General features: G+C 41.1%; 1 protein-coding gene across 1 annotated transcript in view; it reads left to right on the top strand.

The window, feature by feature from the left end:
• LOC135206206 (aryl hydrocarbon receptor nuclear translocator homolog) overlaps positions 1-11,209 on the top strand; it is a 180,697-nt gene extending 169,488 nt beyond the window's left edge. Inside the window, 3 exon segments of the mRNA XM_064237544.1 lie at positions 6,985-7,053; positions 7,056-7,119; positions 10,214-11,209. Of these exon segments, the coding sequence (XP_064093614.1) occupies positions 6,985-7,053; positions 7,056-7,119; positions 10,214-10,416 (336 nt within the window). The 3' untranslated portion in view covers positions 10,417-11,209.
• The last annotated feature ends 728 nt before the right edge of the window (positions 11,210-11,937 follow it).

Genomic DNA, 11,937 nt, shown 5'->3' with positions numbered 1-11,937 from the left:
AGGTGAAAAATCTCAACTTTGTTCATGAAACTTACCTGGCAGAAATATATAGATGCTATTTTCTGAAGTCCGACAGAATTTTAAAAAACTTACGACACACGCAGTGGGAGTCAGGTGGTTAGTACCCATTCCCGCCGCTGGGAGGCGGGTATCAGGAATCATTCCCATTTTCTATTCATAATTTTTCTGTCGCCGGTGCTGGAAACACCTGTTTCCAGACCTCCGCTTAGATTTTGGAAACTTCATTGCCGCTAAGTATCCTATTGTCTTTTAATTTATTTACTGGATTTGTGGCTAGACATACGCTATCTTAAATTGATTTGAATTTGATTCATTTTTGCATAAGATATCTGAATCTAGTTAGGCTAGTTTCAGAGGGTGTGTCTGCAAAGATAGGGTGTGGCTACCGAAAGCTTCGGTAGATCCGCACTTGGTATGCACGAGGGTAATGAGTCTTGCTTCTTGGTTGAGATTTGTCATGTGAGGAGTTGTGGGAGACTGTCTATTCCGTAAGGAAGACGTTATGATTCGTATGTACGCAATTAATCAGTAAACAAAGTCAGGGTAGTGAACCTGCTAACCTTCCTGTAGACTTTTTTTTTTGCCTAACCCTGTAGTATGGCCTACGGGTTATGAATTTGTCTGCGAGAGGTGATCGCTCTCCTTCATTGTTGTGAAGAGTGCTACTTCTGTTATTGTTTCTCATAACCCTGTAATGTTGCCTTCGGGCCCTAAACAGTGTCTGTAGAGGTTATTGCACTTTCTCTAATACTCTTTCGATTCGTATCTTAGAATCGAAAGTGCTTGCTTTAGAGAGCAATAGCGAAGTGGCTAAGTGCAGTGGGACAGTGCCCCTTGTGTAGTGGAGGGTGCGTCAGATCGGCCCTTATTTCCGCCTCTAGGCTCTAGGCCGGGACCTGCTTGACTACCCAGGACGCCCGGGAGAGAGCATGTCGAAAGCCGAAGGAGGGTTACGAGGAACCCCCACCGATCTGGCGTGGCCTTCGCAGTTTTCTGATGAAAATCCCCAGACTGCCTAAGTGCGTGCACGTGCACGAATCCTGAAGGATTGCTTCTCGTCCTCCGAAGCGTCCTCCCCGCGCAGGGGTTGGAGCTTTCGGAAGGACTCGCGCCCTCTAAATAGAAGCTTTGTAGAGGAGGACGCTTCACGTCCTCTCTCTCTCTCTCGTTATGCGTTCCAGTGAGAAGTAAGAAGGCGAACGTCGCCTGATCACGTGTACGTCTTTCCACCGAGAAATATGAAATGGAAGTCTTAGTAGCAGGACGCGTAAGCGCTTTTGAGAGCGGACGTCCGAGTTTTGTTACTGTGAGAATAAGAAGGCGTTCCCTCGCCAGTCGCCCCTCGTATTCTCGCACGATCGACCCTTCTCCTGAGACTGTTTCGTGCAGTCGGATTTCTCTCCGAGATGTATCTCGCTTGTTTTGACGCCTGTCAGGAGCGTGACGCTTTTCTGCACGCTTCTTTTGACGCTCGGCTTGGACGGGACGTTTCGGATGGACGCCAGGCGCGCCGCAGTGCACGCCAAGCGCGCACCAGTGGACGCCGAGCCACAATCCCGCGCGCGCCAGTCCAAGGACCGCCGAGCGCACTCCGCGCGCGCCAGTGGACGCCGAGCGTGCTCACTGCTCGCCAGTGGACAGCCGCCAACCCGCGACGCGCCAGCGCCATGACAAGCCAGGTGTGTCGTCTGGCTGAACGTTTCTATTGAACTCTTCAAGCTCTTGTTTACGATTTGGGCCTCAAGAATTTTTACCTCTACCTCGGTGATACCTTATACCTCACATGCAAAGAATGTGAAGTAAGCAGTGCTTCGGAGGAAGCTTAAAGTGAACAGACAACTTCGTCTTCGAAACCCAGCAAGACCTCGGGTTTCGTGAATTCAAGAGATCTCTGTCAATATTTTATTGCTTTTCGCAAAGGTGGATGGAGTTAAGGAAAGCTCTAGGGAAGATCTCGTTTTCTCTACCGCAGTCAAGACTTTGCGATAAGGCAGTGAGAGAAAAAAAGGAAAGAGCTAAACAAATAAACAAACAAAAACAAAAAATACCCAAGACTAAGAGGCGCCGTTGCAAAGGCATTGCCTCGACCCATAACTACTACTACTACTACAGTTACGGGGTTAGGTAAAGGCTCGATGTCCTGCACGTCAGGACTCTCGGCAATGTTCAGTAGGATTCTTGCAAAGGTACTCATCAAAAGGACGCTCTTCAGGAAAGCGCAAGATAGGACTTCTTTTGCCATACTGCCAATAAATTTTAAGCTTTAGCAGGCTTTAGTTGTGATACGGGAGAGGAAGCTGGTTGGAGAATTTCTTCCTCTTCCCAGGATAATTTTGCAAGCTTTTTAGCCCATCTGAAAGGGTTTTTCAGATGATAGGTTTTGTTAGTTTCTAGTCGGGACTACGCTGCCGAATTGAACATCGTCGTTCACCCTGCCGTAAGCCTAGTCTCTTAACCGGATTCTTGCCCCTTCCTCGTTTGAGACGGGAATGCGGTAAAAATAAAATGCTCGACTTCCTGGATTACGTTTTGTCAATTCAGTGACTTTCCCCCATTGACATATACTATCGTTTTGTCAAGTAAGTGTGGGTATCCCCTCATTGACAAAATATCTCTTTGTCTCCCGTAAATGGATTAGTTCTCATTGACAAACATCTCATTAACTTGATATTGCGTAAGCGAATAAGCTCTTATTGACAAGATTCGGAAGAGCTCTCATTCGTCATTCGCAGACCTCGTACAAGAAATAGACTTGTAGACTACGTCAATGAACGCTTATGTCCAATAACATAAGAGCTTGAGCTGACTGCTTCGATTCTCTTAAGTTTTGTTCATGAAACAAACTTTATTGTATCATAACAATATCATTTTGCTTTGCGTTATTTTATTTCTGGTTGGTTCAAGTCATATACGCTTGCTGTAGTTACCTCTTCGAATGGCAACCGAGAGGTCTATTGTCTATTTTAAGGACATTTAATCGTTACTCCCTGCAGCCTTCCAGGAGTTTCCGATTTATCTTTTACCGTTGTATGGTAGTGTTCTGGACGACACAAACGCATCTATATTTAGCGTTTTCTGTTTCGCCTAAATATACCAGCTTGAGAGTCTATCTGCTCAAAAAATAACGGACCTATTTCTTCGTAGAATAGGGTAGCTGGCAACCCAGACATAAAGTTAAGAGACGACATTCGTAAGCTGCTGGCTGCTGCTGTCACGCTGTCTCTGTCCTCCAGTCCAACTGAGCCACCAGTAACAGATCGTGCGCTGTCATGAGAGGTAGGTTACGTCTCTCTCTCTTGCGGGATTGGCTGACTAACCGTATCTCTGTGCTGGCGTTTACGTCTCTCCTGCGGGATTGACTGACTACTGTATCTCTGTCCTACAATCACGGACTTTAGCCTAAGATTGAAGGGATTTCTTACGTGAATGGAAGAATAAACGTTGCATTCGTTTTGCCTTACTATGTTCAACAGAGTTATCTCTTAATCCTTTCGGTGCTCGTTACCAGCACGGTAATAGAACTACGAGTCTACCTCCGCAACATTGCACTTTTATATGCTCTCCTGCTTAGGCAAAGCGCAGCCTTATTAGGGAAGTAAGCATACTCGGGGAGGGAGGATGGTGCTTGCTGGGGGACCATTTCCTTCCTGAAGAAGTTTTGTTTCCCCGAATAGACTGCAATTAAGATCACAGTTTTTTCCGACCGGAAACTGAAATATTATTCAAGATCTAGGAATGATTCTGAACATCTCTCAGTGCGTCTATCACCTGAGGTGATAGAAAGAAGGTGCCGGATATCTGGATAGGGTTTGCAAATGTTCCTGGATCTTAATCTGAAAGAAGTAAAGCGATTCGGTAGTCCCTCCAGTCCTCGAAACAGTTTTTGGGAACCAGTGGTCCGAATCAACTCTGATATTCCACAGCTCTCTCATATCTTAAGAAGTATCTTCTCTCGGTCCCTGTTCGAGTTTACGAGAAAGAGCCTATTATAACACAGGCGTAGAATGTAACGATCCTCTAGAGGTTTCGTTACAGGATTGCAAAAGTCCGTACGAATCGTCTCGATCGACGGCAGCAACTATTGACTTCCGAGTGGAATATTTCTTTAGAAGTAAGTTGAGAGTTGTGGAGACTTTAGGGACGCCCTTTCATTCTTCTCTTCGATATGTTGAGGACGAAGAGGCTTCTTCTTCTCTGCTCCCTTATTCTCGATCCGGGATCGGTACCATTAAACGCCATCCTATGATATTGAACGGGGATGGATGTTTAGTCTTTTTTCCCCTTTTTCAATCGCTTAGGAAATGTAATAAGAGGATTTATGACGTCACAGGGAGCGACAATGACGCTGATCGACCCATGTTGGCCTTCAGATCCTGATTCACAGAGGTCACATACTTCCTAGTTCACTTTCCAAGGACCCTTTTCCGAGAGAGTCGGTCTACTCTAACTCGAAAGGTACCTATAACCTCTCCGCTCTGAGTCTGACTAGTTTCAGACTATCGAGATGTTGACAGGAATAAGATTACCGTCTTCCTTTTCGTCTGAAGAATGGGATAAGCTGGCAGTCACAACTATTAAAGGAATACGCAAATATGTTGTTGACGGCCTTTGGGCTCAGAGATTTGCGTTTGTCAAACACAAAGCCCTTCACGATCTTTGAGTTCTGTGAAATCTCGAAACTCGCTCACCATCTAACTTTTTGTCTCACCTGTTTTCTCGGAGTCAGACACTGCTGTCGAGATCAGGAGACATATAGTAGCCCTGAGTTTCTTGTTGACGAAGTCGGTTGCGTTTATACACCCCCGATGATCGTTTAACATGAGACCAGGTTGGACTGTCAGGCATTCGTCCTTCGGGACTGAATCGCCTTTTTGCTCCTCGCTCCTTTCTCCTGGCACCAGAAGCTCGAGTCAGGAGTGGCTCAGGAGTTGATTCGCTAACGACGTTGGGTTGCGTTGATACACCCCCCAAGGTTTGCTTAGCTTGAATCGCCCAGGCAGTCCAAACACTCATCCTTCAGCGAAGAATAGTGCCTTATGGTCTTCAGGGTACAGCCTTGCTGTCCTTGATTCGTCTGACTGGTCAACTGGTCGGTCCCCACCTGACGTTAGTACAGACGGACTGACTGTGCATGTCCAGATCGAAGCTTTCAATATGGAAACTTAGACATAGTCCTGAAGTTCTTGATGTCAAAGCATTCGAAACATCTCCTACCTGTTAACTTCTTGCATGTGATCAGGAAGGCATTTTTCTAACCACCCCTAGATACGACAAAGAGGGTTAGTGAGATTTTTTAAGCCATCGTCACAAGTTTTGGCTTTAGAGAACACAAGGCGGTGTGCTCTCTAAGCTTTTCGTTATGGCCTAAGAATGGAAACCCGTTTTGTCCTTGGGGCCAGGAGCTTGGAAGCAAGGATGGCACAAGTTAGTGGCAGGAGCCAGAGAGAGTCCTGGCCCTGTCAGGTCTCTCAAGTTTTATCTACATAAAACTCAAGAAAGTCGAAGTCGTACGGACAATCTGCAGTGTTCGAAAAGACCAGACTTGCCCATATCGAAGAACACCCTGGCTTTATTGTTAAGGAGGTCTTTCAAAAAAGCTCCTTCTTTGTGTTTGCACAAAGATTTGAAATCTTTGGATTTGAATGCTCACGAGGTGAGGGCGCGGCCTCGGAAGCATTTCAACAGAGCATGGCACTCAGCAACATCCTGAGTACCTGTTTTAGCGAAGCAACTCTGTGTTCAATTCACACTCCCTGCGAGATGTGAAGATGGCATATGAGATCTGCTGCTCGCTAGGGCCATACGTGTCTGCAGACACCAATCTTGGGGGCAAGAAGTACCACTCATCCTATCCTGTAGAAAATGGTTAGGAAGAGCTCTTAATTTAGTAGTTGAGTCGCCGACAACGGTGACTTCTTAACTCTTAAGCCTTAGTTAACACACCTTAACTTTGGCTAGGTGGGTCAGGTGGTGATATATATTTTTATATATATATTTTATTTTACTTCTTAGCCCTCATGGTATGGTCCAATAGTGGTCTAGTCACGTACGTAGGTCTCGCCACTGTGTGACAGATCATCTGGAGTGCACCAGCTATATAGGTCTCTACCTCGCTGGCAAACTCTAGTAGACAAGCAGAATTAACGCGGCAGTAACCACGAAGTCAGCTATGCTAACAGGTAAGGAATCAAGATATCAATTATCTGCATATATATGTTTCCTAAAATCTTCTATTCTGTCTACTCCCACCACCAAAGGTGGGATTCAGCTATATATATATCTGACAGGTAAGTTTCATGAACAAAATGATATTGTAATGATACATTAAGTTTGTTCATACTTACCTGGCAGATATATATAATCAAGTACCCACCCACCTCCCCTCAGGAGACAGTGGAAATAAAAATTATGAATAGGAAAAATGGGAATGATTCCTGATACCCGCCTCCGCCCAGCGGCGGGAATGGGTACTAACCACCTGACTCCCTACTGCGTGTGTCGTAAGTTTTTAAAATTCTGTCGGACTTCAGAAAATACAGCTATATATATATCTGCCAGGTAAGTATGAACAAACTTAATTGTATCATTACAATATCATTTTTGCTTTACAACGCATTTGGACAGCATGGGATTTTATACAATCTTTTAGGCCTCGTAAGGGGGGGTAGTGCTGTCAGTGCACCACCTGCGGTGCACTGTAGGCATGACTTAAGCTTCTTTGCAGCGTCCCTTCAGCCCCTAGCTGCGACCCCCCCTTTCATTCCTTTTACTATACCTCCATTAATATTCTCTTTCTACTATCTTCTGTTCCTCAACCCTCTTGTAACAATAATTTCATATTGCAAGGTTTTCCTCCAGTTACACTTGTATTTTGCTCTCAGTTCTATTAGTCCTGAATGACCTTATAGATCCTAGTGCTTGGTCTTTGGCTTAAATTGTTTAATCTATTTTATAATTTTTCAGGGCACTGATGGCTATACTTACCCTGCAAGTATAATGAGTCCGTCACGCTCGCCTTCTACACCATCGTACACACACCCCTCAGTTCTGCCAGCCGTTCCCTCCCACCATATACCTCAGCAGCTTCAGCAACACCTGGTAAGTAATCTTGGAGATGTTATATTTCCTTCAAAGGTCATTGTTTTCTTTTTCATGCCAATGGTAATCTATTCATTGAATATAGGCATAGTTGTCAACTTACAATGTGATGCTGCAGTCTGTTATGGTAGTAACAGACTGCAATAGTTCGTTCCCTTCGCTGATCCAGAGTGTGAACATGAATCCGCGACTTTGAAACCCCGAAGCAGTTGAACAAGTAACTGTAGTGCGTTTACTTTTCTAAGATCGCTGTGGTGCGGCTTGTACAGACATCATACGTTGTCAATTTTCATGTTATGGTAATCATATTAACTTCATGGAGTTTTATTGAAATAGTTTTCATTTCTTGAAATGTGGTTCTTTGTTTGCATCAGATATTTTGGATATATCTTATTTCGTATATTTTCATTTCTTGAAATGTGGTTTCTTTGTTTGCATCAGATATTTTGGATATATCTTATTTCGTATATTCTTCGTTAAAAGCTCAGTTTCATCAGTGAAAATGAAGATATGGCATATTTTTTTCGCCGGCAATGCCAGATCTGAGTTTAGGGGACCTATGACTTTTAAGAGGATTTAAAAGGTCATGGTCAATATCATTAAAGGATACTCGCTCTCGATCACCCACTGTGATAAGTATGAACAGCCCAGCCCAAGTGACTCCCGTAAACATCTTCACCCCCACCTAAGGCCAAGGAATAGTCAATAATTTCCTGAAATACTTCATTTTATAAAACCATTATGAAGGTCCTGTTACTGATGTTTCGAAGGCTATCCAGAGAACATCTGAAGCGACTTAAGTGTCAGAAATGACTATTCATAGACTTAATAAGGAAGCAAGAGATGCGGGAAATATTGTGGAATCTTCAGTGTTTCAAAAAAGAAAAGAGAAAGTGAGTCCTGTGACTGACTTTTGATGATTTTTGATAAAAACAAAAATTTTAATGCAAAGAAGGAATGAGTGGTTTTCTTTTCTAAGGGCATAATAGACTGATTGACTTATAAATTTATGTCTCAAGTCCAAACACCGGAGCCAACAGGCCATTCAGCGTATCTATAATTATAGAAAGAGAAAGAAGGAATAGCTAAATAGAATAGGGAATGAAAATAAAATAAAATTTTTAAAAAGTTAACAGGGAAGAAGCAAATCCTTTCCCTCGACTCCCAAGGTCTAAAGCGAATCCTCTTAAGAGGACTATATCTTTGGGAAGCATTTAATGGGACTTACAAACCTGTAGATATGACAACTCTCCCTTTTCTACCTGGCCCCACCAGAGAGATCTTAGAAAAGTAAATGCACTGTAATTAAGCACATAGCAGATGTCACACCATCAGGGGCAAGGAAGTAGGAGTGGGAAGCAAGTATTTTTTCTTGAGCATAGAGTAAGTCCTCTAAAACCAATTTTGTTAATTACAGGGGTGAGCATAAAGTTTTTGTTGTTGAAGATATACTGGGTTTGAGTATAAAATGTGCGGTTAAGAAAGTATGCAAAATAAATATGAGAATAAAAGTGCATAGGAAGTCAGTATTCATAAAGTAGCATTTCCTATAGATTATCCTATCCTATCAACAGACACGACTGTCCACAAGATCAATACAAGCTACGTATATGTAATTTTTATTGAAATATTAACACAATATGAATTATTAAGATATTTTCACCAATGTAACAAGTTTGTATGTAGTAGAAACATAGGAAGAGAGAAGTAAAGAAAAAATATTAATAATAGGAGAGAGAGAGAGAGAGAGAGAGAGACGAGAGAGAGAGAGAGAGAGAGAGAGAGAGAGAGGAGAGAGAACCTTTTGAGTTCTTTTCAAGATTAACACCATAGGGAACAAGCCTCATCTTATTGGATTCATTTTACCACCAGGGCAAATACAAATACCAGATATTATTAATTTTACTCAATGTCTGTCTTAATCATCATTGTTTTCACGATGCATTGTAGTAGAAAATAACTTAACTCAGATTGGTGTGTTTCAAGGAGCAAAGTAGTTTTTGGAGTGCCGATGTAGTTATTGCTAATGCCGATGTGTAAACGAGTTAATTATTGCTGACAATTTTGATTGACATATTTTAAAAGCAATTACCAGCAGTTAAGCTATTGTAGGAAAGTCAACAGCAGTGGTCCTTCCTCTTCTATTCCTTGACTAGTTCCATCTTATGAGGATTAGAGGCACCACTATCTGCTACTTTGTATTGGTGAGTTTAGGTTGCATAGTATGTGACCAATCTTAGGCTGCAGCTTTTAGCTCAACTAATTTTAATCAGGGTCTATTTTCTTCTACTTTTTTTGGATTTCCTTTCAATATTCCGCCTTAGTGTCAACTGCTGTGCAACCTTCTCATGCAAAGAAAAAGAAGGTCTTATAGCTGTGTTAAGGTTTACATATTTAAAAGTGTCCACACCATAACATTGTTTGTGGATTACTAGTTTTCATGACTGGCATTCTACTCTACATTAAGAATAATAACATTGGACAGGTAAAGACTATTCAATTCACAGCACATTTTTGTTGCTGGAACCTCATGCTGGCAACAAAACCGTCAAACAATACATAATGGAAAAAATATTCACTAGTTATGTCTATTTGGCTACCACTTACCCAGAAACTCTGACTCTCTCTCTCTCTCTCTCTCTCTCTCTCTCTCTCTCTCTCTCTCTATCTCTCTCTCTCTCTCTCTCTCTCTCTCTCTCTCTCTCATAATTTTTTTTGCCTTTATCTCTGTCCTATTATTAATATTTTTTCACTGCTTCTCTCTTTCTACTAAATACAAACTTGTTACATCTGTTGGGTGCTTAATTAGTTTTGTTCAACTGCTTCGGGGTTTCATAGTCACAGATTCGTGTTCACTCCCTGGATCAGCGGAGGGAATGAACTATTGTGCATGATAGTACAAATTTTTAGTGTAATTGATTAGAGGGTGAATGAAAAATGTTCTAGGTTAGTGACAATAGTCTTTTCTCTAAATAAGCTTTACAGTATGATGGAGTACAGTGTACTATGTTAGTATGTTACAAATTTTTAAACTGTAAGGAATTAAAGGTTGACTGAAAAATTTCTTAGTGACAATATTCTTTTTTCTAAATAGGCATGTGGCAGTACAGCTTGGGAACAGAAGGAGCAAATGCTGGGCCATCAATCAGTTCTGGGCATCCAGGAGCAAGTTCAGGTCATTCCAGTGGCAGTGCTCCAGGCACTCAACCTGAACTGACAGACATGCTTCAAATCCTTGACCAGTCAGGTGGTACTACTTTTGATGACCTGAATATGTTTAATACAAATTTTGAATGAGGACCATCTAAAGTAGTGAATACCTTGGTAAAAGCTTGACTATTCCAAGAGACCGTTTATTTTATTTTTTTAGCAATTTTTTTTTGCAGAGGGGTAAGTCTTCAAATCCATATTGGTATTTCATTTTTCATCAACAAGTGCCTCAGTGACAGTGTTCTAAGATTGGACTATAGACCCACTATACCAGAAGTATGGCAAGTTTTGAAAAGTAGCTGAACTTCATTTCACTTATAAAAATAAGAATTTTGTTACAGTGTCCAAGGATTTGCCTCCTTCTGTCAGTGTTTAAACAATATTGGATATTGGAATGCCCCTGTGAATAATTGATCATGGATGCTTCAACTCATATAATTTTGTGAGTTATCACAACAAAAGTTTAGAAGAAAAACGGACTTCTTGATGTAGACATGGAATAAGATGATAATACTGGTCATCAGGAAAAGTGAATTATCAGGCTAATTTCATATAATGTATATTGTGAATTTTATTTAAATTTTGTTTAGGTGCTGTTTATAAAGAGCAAGTTATTTAAATTTAGTATTTATATTTATTTTGAATAATACTGTACCTCAAGCAGTAGAGCTCAATATTGTAATTTACAATGTTTATGTTTAAAGAAATTATGCTGATAATCAAATTGCAATATTTCAGCATTATGTTTTTGTTATGATTTTATGATTACTTAGGGATGTTCACCACTGTACAGTACTTTCAAGCACGTTTTGATTTAGTGCTCAAGCTTGTGTTGTTCAGAAATGGTATGTATTCACTGAAAGAGAAACATGAAAGTGTCTTCTTTACCAGCTGTCTGATTATTAATGGTCTCATGTTGTGACGACTTTAGATTTCTTGAGAGATATATTATCTGAAACATTGCAATGCAATATCTTGAATATGAATATTCATCTTTTACTAGAGTGTTTTAATTTTTTTAGTGTAGTTTATCATAGATGTGGGTTTAATTTTTCTTTTTCAATGAGGTCTTCCACCTATTTTTGTAATTTGAGTCTCTTTATGTTACTAAACAATTAATGTGGGTGAAATACACTCAGACCTTCCAGGATGGTAGTAAGTTTTGAGCTGTTATTCACTAATTTATAGATATTATATTAAATGGGGTTCAGGGCACTAACAAAATTATTGTACTTTTAACAAAAACAAAAAAATATGCAAATGGAAGACTTGTTATATTAGGTCTAGGTAGGTGATAACTAATTTCATTTCTTTTAATTGTGCAGAAAAAGGTTGAACATTCATGGAAAATTCATCATGCAACTTTTTCATGAGCTTTCATGCCACTTGTGTAGCTCAGTTTGTACAATGTAGTGTATATTTTTGCCTAATGATGTCAGTTACAAGTGTGGTTTCCTCCAGTGCTCTGAAGCGCCATTCAATTTTTATGAGCAAGAGGTTTGTGCATTTTGGTGTTGAGTCACCATGATTTATACTTGATTATGGACATATCATTTATGGCAGAGGGGGGAGTTCTTGGCTTGTGGCAGAATTCCACCTGCCCTTTGA

Source organism: Macrobrachium nipponense, chromosome 29 (genome assembly GCF_015104395.2).
Source record: "Macrobrachium nipponense isolate FS-2020 chromosome 29, ASM1510439v2, whole genome shotgun sequence".
Taxonomy (NCBI): domain Eukaryota; kingdom Metazoa; phylum Arthropoda; class Malacostraca; order Decapoda; family Palaemonidae; genus Macrobrachium; species Macrobrachium nipponense.
The sequence above is the reverse complement of the archived record's forward strand: the minus strand, read 5'-3'. Positions and strand labels throughout refer to the sequence as shown.